This window comes from Eublepharis macularius, chromosome 4 (assembly GCF_028583425.1).
Source record: "Eublepharis macularius isolate TG4126 chromosome 4, MPM_Emac_v1.0, whole genome shotgun sequence".
NCBI lineage: Eukaryota > Metazoa > Chordata > Lepidosauria > Squamata > Eublepharidae > Eublepharis > Eublepharis macularius.
Genome location: NC_072793.1, coordinates 27,588,438 through 27,611,332, shown reverse-complemented (window position 1 = coordinate 27,611,332; position 22,895 = coordinate 27,588,438). Strand labels below are relative to the sequence as shown.

The window sequence follows — 22,895 nt, the reverse complement described above, 5'->3', positions numbered from 1 at the left end:
ACACCGGGTCGTGCGAGGCATATGCAATTTGGCCATGAATGTGAACGGTGGATTGAAAATTGCGGGATAGGAACCAACACAATCTTTGCGTTTGAAAAACAGAAAATAGGTGAGTGTGGATTCAGCCCCACTGAAGAAAATGGCAGCTTTGGAGGGTGGACTCTGTGGCATTATACTGTGTTGAGTTCTTTTCCCTCCCTAAATTCCAACCCAAATCTCCAGGAAGTTCCCCACTAGAGTTGGCAACCCTAGTTCCAACCTTTCGCTCCAACCTTCAGTGCATAACCAGAAGATAATTGTGCTTTCACAAACAAGAAATAAAAATTGAACATGCTGTTCCCTTCCTCCAGTATCTATCATGTTTGCCATAAAACATTCCTGTGATGGTTGTGATACTAGTTTTGTTTATTATTGAGGGAACTGAAGCAAAAAGCGACTTGCCCGAGACGAGACAAGCATCTGTGTCAGGGAGTAGTTAACGCACTTGATATGTCTTTGGCTTATAGTAGATGCTCATACATAGATAAGGAAATGATGCTCAAAGAAAATGATTTGTCCGTGGCAAAGAGCGTTCCGTGCCCATGCAGGGGAGAGCCACATTGAAACAGGAGTAGTGAGTAGAGGATGGCGAACGGGGAAGGGACAGTCAGAGGAAAGAGTGGAAAGCTGGGGGAAAATAGGATCAGGAGGACTACAGATAAGAGTTGGGGATGAAAAGACTGTGGGAGGGGTGTTTGAAGGTTATGCCAAAATGAGATGCTCGTATCGCCAACCAAGTATGAAAAAGGCACCCTCTTGGAAGGAACATGGAGGACAATTCGTGTTTTGGCGTGTTGCCAGCGGTTGCAAGCGGCTTTTACTGCCCACTGTCAGGCTGAAGATTTGATTCTTTATTACCTGCCACAGTGGAAGGTGACCTTGCTTCTCACCAGTGGCAGAGGACAGTGTTAGGCTGGCTGTACATATTGTCCATCCAGCCTTGTGGAGGCCTGTGAGTGGGCGTAAGGGTGGGTGGGTTGTCTGACACAAAGCGGACGGCTGCTGACTTCTGTATTGCGGAGGCTACGCTAACGGCACACGTTTATGAAGACCTCCTCCAAACTGTTCGGCTATTCTGTAGGCGTCTTGTTAGTGCAATTCATTAACCTGTTTGTTTAATGGAAAGCCTTCCAGTGTACAACTTAATAAGGTGTGCACGCATGAACTTATCCTGTAGTTGTGCCTGTTTGGAGGTCCCATGTTTTGTGCATGTGCTGAAAATCTTTTTTTAAAGATTAACAGAGAAATCCTAAGCAGAACTACTGCAGTCTGAGCCTACTGAAATCAATGGGCTTAGACTGGAGTAACTCTGCTGAGGATTTCACTGTAAGTCTTTCACTGTAAGAAACCAGCAGTGTCTGCAGGTGCCCCCCACAAGCTCTTTGCTACCTGTTCTGGGTTTTTGGGTGCTGGAGGAGTCATATCATAAAGTATGAGTATACCCTGTTAGTTGCAAATTGGTTCTAAATTAAAACTGCTGTACAATCTCCTTGGGAAAGGTAATACTTCTGGAGGACAAGGGTGGGCTTAGGAAACCTGTTCCTGTCCATCTTGATAGACAAAGTGCAGTGCAGTCCTTAGCTAGGAAGGGCTCTTATTGCATCAGGAGGTACTAAGACCCATTTGCCAGGAGGACATATAGTGAAGTTTATTGGGGTCTTCAGTCCCCAAACATTGGCAATGACAGACAGACATAAACAGACACTGAGGTGGTAGCCCTCAGAGGGTGCATTGCCGACACATACAGATTTACAAAGTCACCCGAGACAGAAGTTACTCCACAGCAAAAGGAGCAAGCATATCACAATGCAGGCACAATAGTACTCCCATACATGTGATGGCTGACAACCAGTGATGCTTCTCATTTAAATGAGCATCGTCACTTCCACATATACATAGTATGGCAACGCTGTTCTCTCCCAACGGCAGGAGCAACACCTCCCATACCCCCACTCCTAAGATCAGTGGACTCTCTGCTGATCAAGGTCCCCTCCAAGTGGTATAGGACCACTCACCATCCCATGTGCCCAGCAGGCAAAGAAGCCCTTTACCAAGAGGCTATGCAGCCATATGTGCAAAAGGGCTTGTACCCAACGAGGCACTATCCATGCTCTATGACTCTTTTCACATTTTTAAACGTTTAAACAATGCAGCCGCTGAAGTTACAATTTAAAGGGGAAGAGTAGCTTGGGGCGGAGGAAGAAGGGCTTTTTAATCCCCCTAGTCCCTATTGAAAATCATCTTCCTCAAGCTGCTTTTGCAGCAGGTGTAAGCATACAGCTGTAGCAACATTTGGAGAATAGCGATTTTCAGCAGGATAACTGGACAGAGGGAAAGGCTTAAGAAGATGCTATCCCTACATGCAGTTGGGATACTTAGCCACGTTGGACAACTGTGTATAAATGCACGTGTTTTACATTAACATTTGTTTGGAAGCTGTTGTTGCCGAATTTGGTGTTCAGATGTGATTAGGAGCTGCAGAGGGAGGAAGGAAAATGGCAAACATTAAGGGAATGGCTGATAGCTCCGAATGTGTCATACCCCCTAACCAAGGCCATTTCCACACAGCTTACTGCTGCTCGTAACATCCCAGAACACTGTGCAAAAAACATGGAAGATCGCGTTTTCTCATGTGAGATTTGTGCGATGTCATGTGACGTTGCGCAAATCTCGTGCGAGAAAATGTGATCTTCCACAGTTTTTGTGCAATCTTCCGGGTTGTTATGAGCGGCAGTAAGCCGTGTGGAAACGGCCCAATATGGGGAAAAAATTGCACAGCCCCTCTAACTATTTAGCAAAAACTCTCAGCACATTTGCAACCTTTTTGAGGGTGAGAAACTTGGATTTTGAAAAACAAAACCTAAGATTTTCGAAGATGTCCAGGAGGCTGATCAATTCTGATCATGGCACAATAGCCAATGAAGACTTTCAGAGCCCTTAGAATGGTACAGAATTCCTTGTTGTACAAAGCTTGATTGGCACTCTCGCGGCCAGGCTGGCACAAGGCAACCTTGTAACCCATCCTGCTCACATACATTGAGGCTCACCCACGGAGAACTGTGCAGCGAGTCTCACTGATGAATCTCAAACCTAGAGAAGAACTTTCAGCGTCCTGCTGGCTCCAGGCAGCTTGACAGAGGACAGAGTTTTCAGTCACATGTCCCACTACGCACATTCAAGTCCACGTCCTGGGCTGTCAGCTGCCCACATTTTTCCATGGTAGGACTGCCTCAGGAGCAAGGAGTGGGGTAGGTCCCATAGGTCCAAGGCAGATGGCTAAGCTACTTCAGAAGTTGCTCTCAGCCGTGTTGCGGCACTCGTAGCAATGGGGCCGCTCTCCTACAGCCAGGTGCTCGCTGGCACTGCAGCCTGTCCGTTCGAGATACTGTGTGCTGGTGTGCACTGTTCCTTGGCTGCGGCCCAGCCCATTGAGGTAGCTGCCAACCAGCTTGTGCTTCTCACAAGTGCTGCCCCCTCCGTTGCGGACGTTGGGGGTGTGGCTGTACGTGTGCTTGTACTCCTCTTCTATGTCCCGGCCAAGCTTCCAGCGGGTCCATTTTTTCATGAGCTCTGACTGTACCTACAGATGCAAAGAGGGAAGCAAAGACAGGAACGGTTTAACTCGTGGTCCATCTACAACAATCCCACATGCACGCAACCTTCCAGCCCTGGCATTCTAAGCGCCTAACTGCTCACTGCATGCTGACCCCTGGCTTCGATCCAATATAGTGTTTCTGTGGATGGAACCATTTCAGCCCACAGAGCACAACTTTTCCTGCCTCCCCCAGACTGCAGCCCCAAATGCTCTCTGAAATCATGTGCCTGGGAAATCCCCCCCGCCCCGGTTTCAAAAGTCATTCTGAGCTATAGTGGAGGCGAGAGGCAAGAATTCTGTGCTCCATGCTTGGAAAGTATTCTCTCTACAGAAATACTATGTTATATCCAAGTGGCTGCTTCTTGTAGCAAAAAGCAGCTTTGAGAAAATGACTTCCAGGGGAGATGCAGCCGAGGGAGGGCGATGCTTAACATTTTCCGCAGGGGCTGCACCCTCCACGTTTTCCCTGCGTCTCCCCCATGAGGTTATGAAAGCATAATAAGCTGGAACCCTATAGAAGGAAATGAGGGGAGGTGGTGGGGGGGGGAGAGTTGCAGAGGGAAAGTGTCAGGCAGAGAAAGCATCAAGTCTCCCATCATGGCTGAAAAGCACCCCCTTGAGCTGGTTTTTACTGTAAGGAGGAGCTTTCGTAGTTGTGTAGAATGCATACATGTGCAGTGTGGCTGTTTGACAGGATGAATGTGTCCATTGCTAGTGACTCCAGCAGTACTTGTAAAAAACAAGTTCGGTTTTTCAGTTCTAATTACAGAGGCAATAGCTGCAGCTACCGTAACTAAATAGCCTCCTACAGAGTGAATTAAGCTGCACCATCCAGTTCTCACAGTTCTGAAAAGAAACTGGGCTGGATCCTGCAAGCCGCGCACCTACCTGGCTTTCTCCCCACTGCAGCCATTTCTGAAACCCCATGAAAGATCGTTCCCAGGGTCTCAGGACCTGCGTGGGGCAACAGGCATGTGGGTTGGGAAGCTACAATGGGGAGGGGTGAAATTGGCTCCCTCTTGCACGTGTGGAGCTCCATTTATGGAAGGAGGAAATAGGAACAGTTTTGTCCCTTCTCTCCTCCCCTTGAAGTCTCCCAGCCTTCATGGCTACTACCCTACATGGGTCCCATGATTCTGCGAATAAACTTCCTCAGGGTTGTAAATGGTTACTTGTGGGGAGGAAAAGCCAGGAAGACTGTCTCAGGTGGGTCTATAGTACATGAGTAAGGTTCAAGTCCAGTAGCACCTTAAAGACCAACAAGAGTTTCCAGGGCATAAGCTTCCCTAGGAAGACTGGGGCTCCTTCCATGGATCTTGCATGGTCCTTGCATTGGATCCAATCCATTATGTGTGTTGTGTGTCTAGTTCCAGCTATGCCTGCAGTTGATAAATAAATGTATGTTGGCCCCAGAAACCTTATTAAAGGATTCCATGTTTGGGCCGTTAGCAGAGTTTATTGTTTAGCAGAGGAAGCATGATTACAGGTGGCTGTGAGCTGGTTCTGCTGACTGTCGTGTGTGCAGGAATGAAAATAACAAAGCCTACATTTGCTTATATTTAGAAAGGAAATAAGAGTTCTTTATTCTAGAAACTCCATACTCTGATAGGAAAGGAGGAAAGAGAGATCCTAACTACCTTTCTAATCTAAGGATGGGCATAGATGTTAGGACAAGTCCTGCATCCATGCTTGCAAGACGGAGGGAGGAGAGAGATGTTGCTTGGAACAAAGCCAGGAACAGAAGAGATGAGAGGGAGGAAGTCAGGAAGAGGAAATCCTGAGAATAGCAATCTACATATCAAAGTTTAGTCAGAGCAGTAAACAGAGTGCCCTGACCTCTCTATCTTTCTAACTCTTTGGTTTGTCCCCCTCTGAACCTGAGGAAAAGGACAGTGCTGAATCCTCCTCTTCCAACAGTGGTACCTATCAAATGAATACTGGTGGTCCACTTGGCCGCACAAACGAGCCATTTGCATGGCAGCCAATGCCTTATGTCTCTTTTGCTCATGTTTGATACATACTCACCTCTTTGTTCACAAAGCAGTAGAGAATGGCCACCAACATTCCCTGGTGAGAGAGGAGAGTTCATCAGAATCAGTCAATTGTTTTTGTAACACCCTCCTCCCCTCGTTCTGTCTATATGGATTCTGGAAGAGCCTAATGTTCAAATTTTCTTCTGTGACCATTTCAAAAAACTCTTTCCCCTCTTGTGGGCCCCTCAGTGGGCCAGCAAACTGGTCAGGGGTGGTTAGGATTAGCAAACTCCCCCATTCTTTCCCTTAAAAAAGCAGTAGTCTCAGGGCCAAGCTACAAGTGATGAATAACACTTGAACGGCAAGTGAACAGACTCACGTGTATTCCTCCCTGTTCACTTGCGCTGTTTACTACGTGATTAAGCGGAGGGCAAGTGGAGCGCAAGTGAACAGGGAGGAATACACGTGAGTCTGTTCACTTGCCGTTCAAGTGTCGTTCGTCACTTGTAGCTTGGCTCTCAGCATCTGTATTGGGAAAAGAAAAAGTCGCTAAAAGGGATCATATTTTTTTAATGCCTCACCTGGAAGGAGCTGAGGAAGAGGTCAAAGAAGAGCTTGACGTAGCGCAGTGTGCCCTGGGCATGTTCATCCGTGACAAAGGCAAACACCACCTCATGGATACCCAGCAATGGGATAAGTGTTAGTGTTGACTTGGCCAGCCTAAATGAGGCATCAACTAATTAGAACACATCACGGTGAAAAGACACCGTCACCCAGCAGCCAATCGGAATCCATTTTGCATTCCCTAACCAATGGAGACACAAATGGGCTTACGGGCAGGAGGGAAATTAATCTGTGGGACACCAAGCTATCACCACCGCACCTTGATGGCCAGTTCAGAGAGCCACAAATCAGTGGGCCAGCCACAAACCTTCCAGAGACATCATTGTGGAAGCGACTGCAAGGATATAACCCTAACCTCAATAGCCCGGGATGATATGGCTGCTAATGCTATACGAGGTAGAACTGAATATTCTCAACTTGGGGGAGCCGTGGCTCTGGCGCTGTAGCCTCAAGTGCACTGTACCGGAATTTGTAGTCTGTGTAGCGCATCTGGTGAGCCCGGAGCTTGGAGACCAAGATCTGAATGATACGGATGAAAATGAAGAAATTGATCTGAAAGAGAAACACTGAGGATGAGGAGTGGAAGAGGCAGCAATGCAGGAGGAAAGTGGACCCCTGTGGATTATAAAGGTCTAGTGGATTCTGGGAGCATGGCTCTCGCCTGCGTGGACCGTTATTCTCAACATTATTATTATCCACTCTTCATAAACTCACAGTGGTTAAGGGCACTGATCACACCCACAGTTTTACCAGTGTTATAGGATTAGGTGTGCCCAGAGTGTTCACTGCCCCACTAGTGTGTATGCGTGTAAATAATGTGTGTGAAGAGATCTGAGCACTTAGGGGAAAGTGTAATGTAAATAGTATGGGGTTGGATACAGAGGAAAAATTCTGCTGGCAGAAGGAGGGGTGATTTTCAACATCCCCCCACCCCAACATCCCTCTCATGATATTCCTAGAGCAGCATTTCTGGGGGAATTTTGGTTGTAGTGGAAGGATGGAAGTGTAGAAGTCATACTCTGCCAGTTGGGAGCTCTTCCATCCGTGGAAATTCTCACTTAATCGAATTGTATGTTACCATTCTTGTTAGCATAGTAGGCAGAAATGTGGGGTGGAGCTTGCATTGCTGTGCGCATGGGGGAGAGAAACAAACACACTGAGAGCCAAGGTACAAGTGATGAATGACACTTGCCTGGCAAGTGAACAGACTCACATGTATTCCTCCCTGTTCACTTGCCATTCACTTGCACTCCATTTGATCAAGTGGAGCGCAAGTGAATGGCAAGTGAACAGGGAGGAATACACGTGAGTCTGTTCACTTGCCGTTCAAGTGTCATTTGTAGCTTGGATCTCAGAGCCTTGGTTAAGCTATAGAAGAGTGAACTCCATACATGATAGAAAAAATGAGAGATCGATCCCTATCTAGTCTATGGATGCCAGTGGATGGTGAGACGAGAGGTCCTGCATCCATGGTGAGAGATGGAGAGGAAAGGATAGAGAGTGCGAAAAAGAGAGGAAGGTAAGATGTCGTGAAGAGGAAGTCCCTGAGAACAGCATTCTATACATCAAAGGGGAGTGTCTGGGCAGTGAAGAGCAATGGGTAAACACATCCCTCACCTCTCTATCTTTCCAACTCTTTGGTTTGTTCCTCTCGGAAACCTGAGTAAGGGACACTGGTAGTTCTCCTCTTCTTACAATTCTTAGTACCACCTATGAGATAAGGTGGGTGGATGTGCTAGCCTTAGACATGCTCAAAGCTATTTTTAAATGGCCAATGGCAAGGGAGACTGGAGGCAGGAAAAAGTTGCCTCCTCTGGAATCTGTTGGCTGAAGACATTGCTTTCACGACCTTCTGGGGGTAAAGATTGGCTCTGGAGATGGAGGAGTTCCAAACAGCAGCAGTTTTCGGCAACAGACGTGGGAGCCAGGGCAGAGGGAAACAGGGACTAGGCAGGACTCACCAAGATGGCAAGGAATACAGGGAAACGCAGGATCCACCAGAAACCCATATTGTGGTTGGTGCTCCAGCACCTAAGTTAAAGAAAGGAAAAAACAAAGGGCCGTGTAAGAACGATCTTGCCACGCACACATCCCCTCTCCCTTGCCCCAGTGTCATTTACTGCTTGCGTGTGGTACTGTCTCCCTCGATCACTCTGCAGTCAGCAGACCTTCTGCTGGTGCCAGAAGGACTACAGATAAGCTAACCGCCAATGTATGTGCAGTGGTTACCTACTGCAACATTATCTGTTGCTTGTTGGAACTTACTGAATATTTTCATAAAGAAATTTCACCACCATCCATGGCACGATGAAGAGAATGGGGGCACCTAGGAAGAGAGGAGACAATTAAATGGAAGGGGGTGCAAACTCTGGGGACAATGATGACATCGCATCACACGGCTTCTTTTGCTAAATGTTACCAGGGAAAGACAGAGATTTGGGGCTGCTGTTCTCCACAGCAGCCATAATGTACGGACAAGCCCTTGCCCTTTAGCAGGCATCTGGTGGTCACAAATACGGGATGAAATTTGATATTCAAGCAAAGGGTGTTTCTTGGATCTCTCTGCCTAGAGAAAAGAAATGCAGGTGGCAGCGGGAACCTTCAGGGACTGTGATCTCATTAAAATGACGGGGGAAACTGGAGGGGGCCCGCCACCCAAAATGTTTTTATATGTATTTATGGTGTTCTTTGGTTTTTAATTGTATTTATATGTTTAATGCTCTCGAGCATTTTACTGTAACCCGCCCTGAGCCCATTTGCGGAGAGGGCAGGATATAAATCAAATAAATAAATAAAAATTAAAAATGTAATTCCTGGGCAATCCAGGCTGTTGACTTTACAACCTAATTTAATAGGAAAGGAGAAATTCACAGCCCAAACTATCCAGATAATGAAGATGCCATACTTATTACTCTGCACGTCATGCCCTCTCCATCAGGTGCCCGTCCTTTCATTGCTCCCTCTGCCCCAATACGTAATGCAGTCAGTGCAAGCCCCGATGAGCCCTTTCCTTGCTTCTGCGCTGGTGAAAGGATTGCACTGTTAGCCCCTCATCCTGATCAGTGCCTGGGCACTCATATACTCACCCCAGCCAATGCAGAGGTAGAGGGCGAAGTAGCTGCGTTCGGAGAAGACAGCCAGCACCAGCAAGTTGTGTAGGTAGATCCCCTCCACCAGCAGCCAGCCGTAGTTGGCCACAATGCCGTATTGCATAAACACAGTGGCTGCACGGCACCCTGCTGCTGCCTAGGGGAATGGAAAAAGGGTCAGGAAAAGGGAGTGTTGGGAGTCTTCAGCAAGAACCTCCCAAAGCTGTGAGATATAAATGCCACGGTATTCTGGAGGGCACCTTTCCCCCTGACTATGTGTCTGGTGCTTTCTTTTTTAAAAGCTACCTGTACAGGAGCTTTAATCCTAAGCCTTTTCAAGGGGAGTGAGAAGGGGAAATAAGTGTGAGAACATCTCCTGTGGCTTTCACAGTGCAATCTATGCAGAATTTCTCCAGTCTAAGCCTGTTTAAATGAATGCATTCAGACCGGAGTAACTCTGCATAGGGGTGCCGTGTCAGTCCTCTCCTTGACAATGCACCAGTGCTGTGAACAACGTTTTGTTTATTCAAGCATCCTGGAGAGAATGTATGGTAGAGGAAAATGCTGTCAAGTCATAGCTGACTTATGGTGACCCCTCCACCCCGGCTGGGGTTTTCAAGATAAAAGTCATTCAAAGGTGGTTTTGCCTTTACCTGCCTCTGCATAGTCTTCCTGGGAGGTCTCCCTTCCAATTCCTAACCAAGGCTGACCCTGCTTAGCTTCCAAGGTCTGACAAGATCAGGCCAGCCAAGTCAGAGAGTCCCAAACTGGTTGAGGTGCATAGGGCACGCTTTTGTGGAATGATGGCATGGCTTTAGCTGGACTACAGCACGGCCCTGAGATCTGTATTCACTTCAAGGGGAGCCAGCCTTAGAGCATTTTCATTCCCTTGCATTACTGGTGGGCCAATGTTATTCATATAGGCAGGAACGTAGCAGAGAGCTCAAGTATACAGGGCAGATGTGACATTCACATTACAGACTGACTGAAGCAAAAGCTGATACAAACTTCATGAATGAAAATGTCCTGTGCCTCGTTCATGTGACTTGAGTCGCCGATGAATCGGCCCAGTGTATCACTGCAAAAAATCTGAGCAAGGAGCACGAGGACACCCCAGTTGTGTGTCTACGGCATGGGAGAGACAATGGACACTCCCTGCTTTATGGTGGGGTGGGGAGGAGAGGGGGGACAAGAGAAGTGAAGCTAAAGTGTAAAGTGTGTGTCACCTCATCACTCAGCCAGACCCGCACACTGTAGTCGTCAATCTTCTCGTTGTAGCGGGTGTTGAGCAGCGTGTCGATGATAAGCACCGAGATGCCCTTCAGGATGAAGGAGGCGAAGAGGTTCATGTGGATGTAGTTGCGCATGCAGTGCAGCTTGCTGAAGAGCAGGGAGCCTGTCAATGCCTGTCCAGCAGGGCAGGCACCCTGCAGTGCCCCTCTCCCAGACCCTCCTCCCAGTTCTTGGACCCGGATAACAGCCTCCACCCCAGCGCTCCAACCCACCCCAGTCCCCTGCTCCTTCTTCCTACACATCATCTCCTTTCCAGATCTCACTATTATCCACCGATTGCCTCTTACTGCAGAACTGATACCATTCATTCACTCTGTGAACGCCATTGTTTATTGCAGGTAATAAAACTGTTCTCCTAATCCAGATTTACTGGCTGTATCCTGTTGCATTTTTAGTGGTTTTTGTGAATTTTGTTGGGTTGTAGTTTGCATACTTATTACATTGTTTTTCGACTCAGTTTCTTGAGTAAATAAAATATAACAAAACTCCCTCCCGTCTCATTCCATTGGAAGAGCAACAAGAGAAGGAGAAACGGGTGGAGGGGTTCTCCGGATGAGGAGGAGGGGGAAGGGCTGCCGATAAATCTTCCCTGCCTTGCCCATAATATAGCAGCAGGACCTGCCATCTATGGCCGCTGTGCTGCTCTGGGAACCATCCTTTTGCTTGCCTGACTTCCCCCTTCACATGTTCTCTGCCTCCAGGAAGCATCTGCAGCCTTTCTGTTGGTTCTGGGGAGAGCAGAGGCAAGAAGAAGCTGGGATGGCATCAGGTGCAGAAATGTGCCTGGCTCCCACGACGGAAGGGGGAAGGCTGGGATTCACGAAGTTTCCTGGCTTTATGCTTTCTGAGAGTACATTTGAGGCTATGATGTTGACAAGCTGAACTTGTCATGTGACTTGGGAGGCACATGGATGCTCTTCCACAAAGGAACTGTGGTTTAAAAAAATCTTGTAATTTAAAACAATCCAGTAGAATGTACCAGCTTGAGGTTTCTCTAATAAAGGCTAATTTTCTAATGAGTAAACTGCAGGGCATAGCATTAATCTCTCTCCAAAATTCACAAACACACACACTTTGTTGCCACTGATATTAATAACTGTACAGAAAAATCCAGCTTCCCCAACCATGACCGCTCCACCCCACCCCATTTCCACCCCCAGGCACCTGAAGCCGAGTAGCACAGCCAAGGCGAGGATCAGGGCGCAGAGGGACACCGAGTAGCCCACTGTGTACATCACCTTGAAGCTGCCATAGATCTTGGCAAATTTGTTCTGGGAAGGAAGGAAGCAGAGAGAATCTAAGGCCTGAGGCCCAGGGACTGCTCACTTAGCCAAAGGGGAATGGGTGAGACATGTGGGGGTGAGGAAGCCCCCAGAACTCATTTACACATTCATGCTCACTTGTTCTAGGATGGTCTCATTGTCCATCATACACTGGCGGACGTCGCGCAAGGACTTCCCTTCCGGACTTGTCACCCATTGGCCATCTGGACCACACTTCTTGAATACGTAGCCGTGCTTCACTGCAGGGAGGGAAAGGATAGGTAGGACGACTGGCTGTACCTTAGATTAGTAACCGCCTTGGTTCTTCCCCGTGCCCCCTTGGCATTGTTTTTTCCATCACCCCTCTCCCCGTCTCCTGTGCCTTTCCCCCTCTACCCCCTCATCCAGCATACCAGCCAGATCCTCTTTTGCTCATCTCTACCAATGCCCCCTCTTTCCACTCCCTTCCTGTTTGCCCATCTAAGGACAGGTGTCCTTCCCAAACTTTTTCTCTTTCCACTGTAAGTACCTTTATCATACCAGGGCAGGAACCAGGGGCACGAAACATTGACAGTGCTGTTGGGCTGGGCATCGGGCCAGCATGAGTACTTGTCAAAGGTTCGGTTGCAGACCAGCTCTGTCGAAAGAGAGGCAGGGTCTATGGATGTGCATATGTGGCAGTGGCGGAAGCAGCGGGTATACAGAATGTGTGCAGGGGAAGCCTTCTTCCTTATTTGTTACAGTTTTCATTCTTTCCATGAGATCCAGTTTGGTGTATTGGTTAGCCTGTCAGATAAGGATCAGAGGGGCCCAGGTTTGAATGCCACTCTGCCATGGATGGTTGCTGGGTGACCCTGGGCTAGTCACATACTCTCAGCCTAATCTACCTTGCAGGGTTGTTGTGAAGCTAAGATGGAGGAGAGGAGAACAATGTAAGCTGCTTTGCGTTCCCATTGGGGAGAAAGGTAGGGTATAAATGAAATAAATAAACTAACACTGCAATCCTAAATGCAGTCCTGAAGTCAATGGGTTTAAAAAGGTGTAACTCTACTTTAGGATTGCACTGTAAGTCAATGGCCCTTTTTAAAAAATCCCCACTTGCCCCATGAAAGGGGGTCCAAGGCCCCAACATCAACAAGCTAACATCCTTAAATGAAATAAATTTTTAAAAAATTAAAACACCATAATATGGAATACTCATGGATGTTTTAGTATGGGGACTATATGACAGAATTTGACCTTGGGACACATTTGTGGATTTAGGCCCAACACTTACATGCACGCACACACTGGCCACATGCACAGCTAGCTAATAATTCTTTCCCTCTCAGGCTCACTTTGACACTGTCATTTAAGTTTCAGTACCTACAATGTTTCTTGTTCCACTTCTCCCCGTGGAGAAGACATTCTCTCTGTTCATTTGTATGTACTGATGTGCCACTAAGGTAGCCTTGTTATGCCCCCAAAGTAGGTGTCCTCCTTTTCCCACTTCCACAGGCATGCACAAGGTCCCAGAATGTAGTTGCTCATTGCCTAGCAATGAGACTGACAAACAAACAAACGAGCAAGAAGAGCAGCAGGGCAGGAGAACTGACTCCAGCCGGGCCTTTGACTGTCTTCCCCCTTCCTATGTCCCATTTCCCTCCCTCATCCAACACGCTGTCAAGCAGTGCCCAACCTGCAGGGGGTGCTTATCTCACCAGTAGGCGGTGCCAGGAGACTCATGTTGTGAAAGCACTCTTTGCTGTAGGCCTTCCAGTTCTCAAAGAGGAAATCCATCGTCTGTGCTGAGGGTCCCTGTGGAGGGGAGAAGGCAACAGAGGCTACAGCTGGCCTGATACATCTATATATCAGACCCAGCGGGGCAGGTCCGGGGTGGGGAGGGGGACCAAGGCCCTTACCTGGAGGCACAAAAGCAACGCCAGCAGGATACTGAGGAAGTGCATTTGGGACATCCCTCCGGAGGGCTGCGAAAACGCATTGGGGATGATCCCGGAGCTTGGCTTCCAACAGAATGTTCTGGCACTGGCTTAGCAAGGAACCTGCATGGGACGAGGAGGAAAGAAAAGGGGGACACAGAAGGCTTTCGGTCGTCTCGCTGCCCCTCTCCAGGCTCCAGTGCCCTGTCTCCAAGGTTGATGACGCAGCAGGCTGAGAGAGGATTCGCTGGGCTACATCCAGATCACCTAGCTGGTGCCAGCAAATCACGATTGACAGGGAGCTGTTAGGAGTAGGAACATGGCTGCTGCAGCCTCCACTCAGGTCAGGTGGCTGCTTGTTGTTTTGACCCTGCCTCTGGTTGGTGCTGGGGGCTCTCTGACCCTCATCAGAGCCGAGGACGCTCGATCCAGGGGGCTGCTTCAGATGCCAGTCACTGTAATCGGAGCCTGTTTGGGGGGGGGGAGCTATTTCAGGGCTGTATTTGGTGCTGTGCCAGGTGCCCGGTGAGACCTGATCCACTACGATGCAGCAAAGGGGGACTGCTCTTTTCTTATTCGTCTCCTTGGAGCAGCCGTACGGCCCAAGTCTGCATAGACCTCCCCACTCCGAACCCTTGCCAGAAAGCCCAAGTTTGCAGCAGGTGCTGGGGGACCAGTAGCGACCCACACAACAGTGCAGAAGGATCCAGGGTCTGTACTAAGCCGGGCTAACAGGTGACCCTTCACAGTTGGCCCAGTGATGTATGGTGCATGCGGGGGGTGAGGGAGGCAGTTCAGCTGGTCCGGCTTGTTCCCCCCAGAGACACTCTGCCCTGTCTTGGCGGAGCTGTGCTATCCGTGGACTTTTTGGTTCGAGGAGCAGCAGCGCTCTGGATGGGGAGGTCGCTGGGGGCTAGATGAATGGGGAGCAGAGGCAGCAGCAATGAAGCCCTTCAAAGAATGTCTCTGGGAGCCAGAGTAGGCACGGGTGCCATGCTAGGATTGCTGGTGCTGATCGGAGGAACCAGCAGACAGCAAGGCAGTGTGCTGGGTGCATCAACAGCAGGCGTGAGCATGCCTTACAAGGGGCAAAGGAGCTGAGGTTAGGGTTCCCAGCCTCCAGGTCATAGATCCAGAGGAGTTTGCCGTGTTAAGTTTGTAGTTGCAAAATAGTAAAGAGTCCAATAGCACCTTTAAGACTAACCAACTCTATTGTAGCATAAGCTTTCGAGAACCACAGATCTCTTTGCCAGATGCATGGGCTCTCCAAAGCTTATGCTACAACAAAACTGGTTAGTCTTAAAGGTACTATTGGACTCTTTACTATTTTGCAACCGCTGGGTGGGGCTCAGTGCTCTCCTGCAATTTCGGCTGATCTCCAGCCTACAGAGTTAAGTTCCTCTGGAGAAAACAGCTGCTTTGGAAGCAGGATATTGTGGCTTGATATTCCACTGAGGTCCCTGTTCTCCCCAACCCCAGCCCTTTCCAGGCTCCACCCTCCCAAATCTCCAGGAATTTCGCAGCCTGGAGGTGGCAACCCTAGCTGAGGCCTCTGCCCATGGACTGTAGTGTCTACATTCCATGGCTGTGACAAGGCCTGGGCTCATGCCAGCGGGTTCTCTCCTTTCCTGACACAGAAGAGCCAGCCGCTACCCTCCTCAGTCCCTGTCTCAGGGCCAAGTTCCACGTGACGAATTACACTTGAACGGCAAGTGAACAGACTCGCATGTATTCCTCCCTGATCGCTTGTGCTCCAGCGCAAGTGGAGCGCAAGCGATCAGGGAGGATTACATGCGAGTCTGTTCACTTGCCGTTCAAGTGTCATTCGTCACTTGAAGCTTGGCCCTCAGAAAACATTTCATAGGGGGAGGGAGTGGGGAGGATGCGCCAGGCCTGCCTCTGGCCTGTTTACAGCTCCTGGCATGGCCCAGCTACAGCCAATAAGGTTGTTAATCATTAACACCCTCCAGGGATCTACTGGCTCCTGATGAGCCGATGACAGCACTGTCTCCTCAGAGTGCAGCCGCATCCCAGGGCCAAGAAAGGCCCCCATGCGCCCAGAGTCTGACTCCTTGGCCGAAAATTGTGCCATGGTCTCGTGGGTGGTTGGGCAATGCCCCTGGGTCTGCAACCCGTCCTGGATAAGCTCGGATTCACACAAGAGCTAAATCCTTCGATCCCCCTCTAATCTGGTTAAAGGGCTCCTGACTGGCATTGCACACTCCTGACAAACAAGCCATTCTTCCTGGGTGCTTGGGAACAACAGGCCGGATGGGGCAGGAACTATACTGGTATTACCAGAGTGCCCCTTCAGAACCCCCTCCCTCTCTAAAGCAAGAACCGATTGACCTTACAGTTCCAGCCTATTCTCTAATACTCAGTGAGCGATAAGAGAAAAGATCCCTCCAGGGAAAGCGGTCAAAGAAGTAATAATTTCTCTAAGGCAGTGGGCTGCTCGAAAACCCTCTTTAAACAGGTTATAGGAGGCACCTTCAGCCTTCCCAAATGAGGGGGTAGTGAGAATAAGTGTGTGCCTAAGAAAACAGGTCAGGCTCAGAGAACGTATCTTACAGTTACCAGTTCCTACTCACCACTGGACCCTGCACCTCTGCCTCATAGGCCATTGGCGTTTTGATCCGGTCATAGCAGTATACTGTTTTTCCAGATAGGGGATTTCCTTTGCACAAAAGGTGTGGTGATGAGATATGGGATTAATAGGGCCATGATGAAAACCCATGTGCAGGGGTTGGAATAGAAAGGGTGTAACTGGATTGCCCCCAAAAGGTGCACGGAGATACTGAGATCAAACTGTTGAGAGACTTTTTCTGGTTTCCAGATTCTGCACACATATTGGAAGCTCCATTTAGTCATCATGGCTAATCACCATTGACAGGTCTATCTGCTATGAATCTGTCTAATTCCCTTTTGAAATCAGCTAAACTAGTGGCCGTCCCTGCATCCCGTGGCAATGAATTTCACTGGTTAATTACTCTTCGTCTGTCTTGAATCTACGGTCCATCAAATTGATCAGGTGCCCATGAGCGCTAGTATTATGGGAAGAGGAGTAAAGTTGCCCCTATCCACTTTTCCGACCCTTTGCTTAAATTGTAAATATCACTTATGCCCAGTCATTGCTTTTCCTTCAGATTAAACAGTCTCAGACTCCCTAACCTTTCTTCATTGGGTAGGTGCTCCAAGACCTCGATCATTTTGGTTGCTCCTTTTTGTGCCTGTTCGATCACTACATTATTCTTTTTGAGATAGGTCAATCTAAACAGTACACAGTATTCCCAATGAAGCCTCAATATAAACCTATGCAAGAGTATTATAATACTGCCCACTAGCATGGAGTTTGCCTTGACATTTTCATCAGGCAAGCCATGCCATCAGTCGCATATATTTAAAGTTAGGTGTTTGTTTGTTGTCCCAGAATGCATTGCTTTACAGCTACATTAAACTATTTGTCACATTATTGTCCTTGACCCCATTTTGGAGAGATCCCTTTGGAGTTCCTCACAGTCTGTTTTGGTTCTCCTCGCCATCCCGAATAGTTTGGCACCATCCCCACACCACCTCCTTGCTGCTCTCCCCCCAGTTCTTGAACAATAACGAGCAATTCAAGAGCACTCTGGAGGGACCCCATTGCTCATGCCCTACCCGTTGCAAGAACTACATTGACTTCGGCTCTCTGCTTCCCATCACTTAACCCATTTCTAATCCACAAGAGGTCCTGTTTTTTTTATCCCCATCACTGTTTACCCTGCAGAGAAAGGGCTGAGTGAAAAACTTTTTGGAAGTCTGGGTATGTAATGCCTACTGGCTCCCCCTTATCTACGTTAACATTTGCAAAGACCTCTGAAAGGAATTTAGGGTTGCCGGGTCAAGACCGGGAGAACATGCATGCACTTTACAGTTCCTTGATGGAGTGACAGACAAGGCAGCCGTGGCTTCTACCTGCACTCCTCTTGTTCAACCGTCCCCAATCTCCTTTTGTGGCAAACCCTAGAATACAGTTTGAGCTGTTGGAAGGGGCAGACGATAGGACTGGAAAAGAAATAGGCAGAATCCATGACCGCAATTAACTGATCTCCCCCTGCATCAGGGACTTTCAAGGTACATGTTTGGTCTGTGGGCTGCAACTTCAAATTTAATTGCAAGTGTTCTCATGTTGCCGTTTGTGCAATCTGTTCCATAGTGCAATGCTCTACTAAACATTGTTACGCTACGTTATCTGACAACACTCCATCTAGGTACCGATGCTGACATAAAATGCACTACATGGAAATACCTGGTTAAGTGTTAAATGCTTCCTGTCGCATGTAATTCTAACTTTATTGCTCAGAAACACTCACTATTTTAAATGGCCTGCTTTACTTTCACCTTTTGAATGTCTCATCTATTTTGGTTATTAATACGATAAGGTTTGACCCCAACAAAAAGTTTTCCAGAGTTGTATGTGTGAGTGCATCTTGCTGTGCAAGGTGTCCCATCCCTCACAGTACTTCTGCATTGTCGTACATAGCCATCTTGTCATTTGTACTTGTCAAAATGTCTTATGTGAAAAGGACACAGATGCTTTAACACAGTGCTGTAAACAGTAATAATAAAGAAAAGGGGGCAGGACTTGGTACTGATAATAGATGATAATGCTTCTACTTAGCACTTTTTGAGCGTTCAGAACATTGCACATGCATTCTCCTAATAACAATACCCCTATGAGGAAGGTCAGTCATTATGCCCAGGATGATATTCGAATCAAGGATTTCACAGCTCAGTGTTTATCGACGCATGTAACAACAGCCTGATGGCTTCTTTTCCCAGGAAAATGTAGCTTGGGAAGGAAGATAATTTAGGGCAAAGCATGGATGCTCACTCCTTTCCCCACTTGCTACTGCTCTGCTGCAAACTGCCTCCCAAACTGCTTTCCCTTCCCTGCGTTGTGCAGTTCCAAACAAGCATTTGTAAATCTACACTTTGTCTACTACACTACACAGCTCTCACAGCTGCATTTCACAATACAGAGCGCTACTTGTGCAATAAGAATTCACAGCAGTATTCAGAGACCTGTGAAAGTATAATCGGAGAATACTTTTTAGACTACGAGGATGGGGGAAACATGACAAGCCCAATACAAAACCACAATAACTGTTACATTTCCTAGTTTGCTTCTTGTCATCTCATTTTTAAAGATGTCAGTGAATAGTGACTTTTAGAGTTTTCAGCAGCAGAACAAAGTTCTTTCTCATCTAAACTGATATAGTATTATTGTCTTGGCTTGGCGAATGGATTTTGCAATGGCTAGTAGCAGCATGTAATTCTAACTCATTTCCTTGTCTACTACTCTACCATTATCTTCACCCTCCTCTTCTCTCCTGATATACTTTGACATGATGTTCTTGAAAAAGCCGTGTCAATTTCATCGCTACAGTTAAGTTTAAGCTTCAATCCTGAACAACCTGTTGGTACTTGTATACCATATATATATATATATTTCTTAATGTGGTCTTATTTGTGGATACTTAAATTCAGAGACTGGGGCCATAGGCAGAAAAGACAGTTCTTTCTACCGCCCTGAGGAAAGCTCCAAGTTTACAGAAAAATTTGAAATTTTTTAAAAAATTGAGGTTTAAAACAACTCAAAATAACAGAACAATGGGTAGGTGTTTGGGAATGAGAAAAGCAAGCAGGGAAAGGTGAAGATATGGGGGCTGCCTGGTGGAGGAAAAGAGAAAATAGTGTAGTGGGGGGAAGGAAAAGAGGAAATAGTGGGGGAGAGGAAATTAGATGCCCCCTGAAAGTCCTTGTGGGTCCCCTGCTTGTCAATATATCTAATTCTCAACATGGCCAAATCTGCGGATACTGAAATCCAGAGACTGGAGCCATGGACAGACATGACAGATCTTTCTACAAACCTAAAAAAGCCCCAGGTTCGCAGAAAAATCTGAAAAAAAGAACTCATTGGAGGGGTCAACCTCGCCAATAATAGAAACAAGCACCTGTAGCTTTAAGAAAAGAATGCTTGTTCATAGCTTTTGCTAGGCAACCACAGCATTACTGAGAGACTTCAAGCCTTGGTTACTGCAAGTAAAAAACAAGAGGAAGGGGCAGGGCATTTTCCAGGACTATTTTGGTCTTTGAGAAACGACGCATTGGGGCCAGGCCTGCCAGCCACCACTGGGCGACTTGATACCACACAACTTGCATGACTCAACCAGGACTGGCTGCTTGCTACTGTTCAACAGCAGCCATACCATGAAAGGCAGTGTGGTGTACTGGTTAGAATGTCAGACTAGGCTCTGGGAAGCCTAGGTTCAAATCCGCACTCAGCCATAGACGCTCACAGAGTGAGCTTGGGGTAGTCACATATGCTCGGCCTAACCTACCTCATAGGGTTGTTGTGAGGGCAAAACGGACGATAGAAGAATGATGTAAACTGCTTTGGGTCCCCATTGGAGAGAAAAGTGTGTTATAAATGAAGTAAATAAATATTAAAATATAGCCGGACTGGACAAAGATAAAAGGTAGGTTGTTTGGTGCATGGGAAGGAGAGAAGGAAGCAGGGAAAAGCGACTACGTGAAGGCTTCCAGGAGAAGGAAAAAGGGAAATAGTTTGGGGTGGGGATGGAGGTTCTCCACTGGGCAACTGGGCCTGATGGCCAGCACTGTGAAAGTCAGCCAGATTTTTCCTGGGAAGAAAATGCCAAGGGAAGGAAGAAGAGAGGGCTAAGACAGGAGGGCAGATAAAGGTAAGTTGGCTGGTGGGTGGGAAAGAATAAAGGAAAAGGGGGGAATTATGGGAGTTTGCAGGAAATGGAGAGGAAACAGCGGGGGAGGGGCGCACACGCTGTTTGAAAGAACCTGAAGAAATTATTATTATTATAGGCTATGTATTAAATCTGGAAGAGGATAGGATTCATAAGATTCAACCTCCTCCCTCCCCCTGTTTGGATACACACATTCTTGAGTCTCTGAATGTGCTTCTAGGTTGTGTTCTAGATAGATGAATTCTACAACGGATGTACATCAAGAGTCAAAACAGCATCTGGAAAAAGAAAGACAGCCTTATTGGAAGAAACTGAACGGGACGTGTCCAATCCCACCCACTCTGGCTATTTTAAATTTCTCATCTCAGACGGGGCAGCTACCAGGCCCTAATCCTGAGGGCTGCTGCCAGGACAAGTTTCCCTGCTCCCTTCAGTAAATTATTTTTAGCCCTGGGAAAATCGTGTTTCCTCTGAGCAGCCCCTTAATTGCGAGTGCTGTTTGGGAGCTGGGAAGCTCATTTATCAGTGGTGGGAAGGAGCCAGGAGCGCCAGATGCTGCTCTCGCTGGTGGGCTGAGCTTTCCCCATATTTAGATCCCTTAGGAGAAGCCGATGTGTCTGTCAAGATGAACCTTGCCCCAGCATCAGTGCCCAGAAGCTTTTAGGGACCTGGATAGTTCTCACAGTCCCCAATCACATTGGCCCCGGCTCCTTGCTTGGTGATCCACACTGGCAAACGTCCCTGCTTGGCAATCCTCCCTGATGTCTGCTCGGTGAAGCCAAGATGCTACGAGGGATTCCGTGTTGCCGAGCCGGGTCCATGCCCTCTGCTGGAATCTGCCCTTCTGCTGCCTCCTTCAGACCGTTCACAGTATCCCAGACTCATCACTGAGAGCCAAGCTACAAGTGATGCCTTACACAGGTTGGACACTTGTCAGCTTTCCTCAAGTTTTGATGGGAAATGGAGGCGTCCTGGTTTTACAGCTTGGCTCTCCATGACAGCTGCAAGACCAGGATGCCTACATTTCCCATCAAAACTTGAGGGAAGCTGACAAGTGTCCAACCTGTGTCAGGCGTCACTTGTAGCTTGGCTCTGAGAAAAAAAATTCTGTGCAACTGAATCTTCCTGCCGTGGCTGTTGTCCTGGGGCCAGGAAATATCACAGACCTTCCATGAAGGAAATTAACAGTTAACCGCCGTATTGATCATTAAAGTGCACCGTGCCAAATTCAATTTTCAATCACAATTTTTCATTCCAATAACCCACAAAGTGCAAGGTGCTATTTCATCTATAAACACAGCAGTAAATAAATAGGCAATAAATAACTACACAATGTCTAAGACCTTATAACGGTTCAAGACACATCCAATTCATTTGTACATTGCACCACTGTAAACAATAGGTTGTGCTTTCCAGGGGATATTTCTGTATACCCCTGGAAATAGAGTATAAAGAAAAGGGTATAAAGGGAAAAGGGATCCGTGATCTTTCCTGTCTCTGGCATCCTGCGGTGCCCTTTGGTTTTGTTACGGCTGTTGTCCTGACATCTCCATACCCCCGGGAGCCCAAACAACTTTCACTGAGTAATCACTTAGGGGGGAGCCCCGTTCTCCCACCAGCTAATTAGCAGAAGACTGGAGCTTCCCAAGCAGCCTCCAAGCTTAGGGCTACCCCAGAAAAACCCCTAACCCGCAGCAGGGTTCAATCACATCCCAGGAGAACTGCTTGTTCTTTCAGTGTAAACCTCTGCCCTAAATCACTCTTCCTTCCAAAGAGCCTGTCCCGATGTCTCCTCCTGGCTATCCCTTAGCCCAGCTGGACAGATTAGCCTCCTGGCCCAGTGCCCCAGATGTCCTTGCTCAGAGGCGCCTCTTTCTGCCCCAGCTCAGCTCTGTCCGACAGGGGTTTTCTGGCTTCCAGCCAACTGCTTAGCCTTTAGGGCTCTTGCGAAGCTGCTCGTTTTTCTCTTTCTCCCATCCGTCATCCTCTTGCTGTTTTGCTAAAGAGCAAGGCAGATTCCCTTTGCTTCTGTTCAGCCCAGCAGTGACTCTGACATGCACGTTCCGCTTGCCAGAGAGAACGACCTCCTTCCTCTGGGCTTGGCTAAGGTAATAGGATGACTGTGCAGGCTAATGACTTTAGACCCTGCAGACCCCAGTAAGAACATGCTTGCCTGGAGCCCAGTGGCGGGGAATTCATTCTGAGAACAGGGCAGGCAAAGGAAGTGTTTTTGTCCTCAGCCCTGGTTACTTCTGCACCTCTTGTATTCTGGACCTCTGGATGAATATGAGTAGAGCTATCAAGTCACCAGTAGAATAGCAGAAGAGAGAGAGGTGG

The 22,895-nt window shown here is 47.9% G+C and overlaps 1 protein-coding gene across 3 annotated transcripts in view; it reads right to left on the bottom strand.

Annotated features, from left to right (window-relative positions):
• Nucleotides 1-1,672: 1,672 nt before the first annotated feature.
• The window catches only part of GCGR (glucagon receptor), a 44,232-nt gene continuing 23,009 nt past the window's right edge, over nucleotides 1,673-22,895 (bottom strand). For 2 of the 3 annotated variants that reach the window (XM_054976253.1, XM_054976254.1), the window contains 14 exons: nucleotides 20,751-20,836; nucleotides 13,777-13,917; nucleotides 13,576-13,672; nucleotides 12,405-12,512; nucleotides 12,014-12,135; nucleotides 11,778-11,884; nucleotides 10,547-10,700; nucleotides 9,318-9,477; nucleotides 8,497-8,557; nucleotides 8,193-8,262; nucleotides 6,695-6,783; nucleotides 6,189-6,327; nucleotides 5,660-5,701; nucleotides 1,673-3,619 (listed from right to left, as the gene is read on the bottom strand). In XM_054976253.1, coding sequence (XP_054832228.1) covers nucleotides 3,326-3,619; nucleotides 5,660-5,701; nucleotides 6,189-6,327; nucleotides 6,695-6,783; nucleotides 8,193-8,262; nucleotides 8,497-8,557; nucleotides 9,318-9,477; nucleotides 10,547-10,700; nucleotides 11,778-11,884; nucleotides 12,014-12,135; nucleotides 12,405-12,512; nucleotides 13,576-13,672; nucleotides 13,777-13,830 — 1,497 coding nt within the window. In that variant the 5' untranslated portion in view covers nucleotides 13,831-13,917; nucleotides 20,751-20,836 and the 3' untranslated portion in view covers nucleotides 1,673-3,325. The remainder of the gene's footprint in view (nucleotides 3,620-5,659; nucleotides 5,702-6,188; nucleotides 6,328-6,694; nucleotides 6,784-8,192; nucleotides 8,263-8,496; nucleotides 8,558-9,317; nucleotides 9,478-10,546; nucleotides 10,701-11,777; nucleotides 11,885-12,013; nucleotides 12,136-12,404; nucleotides 12,513-13,575; nucleotides 13,673-13,776; nucleotides 13,918-20,750; nucleotides 20,837-22,895) is intronic. The other variant, XM_054976252.1, reaches the window with a different exon arrangement.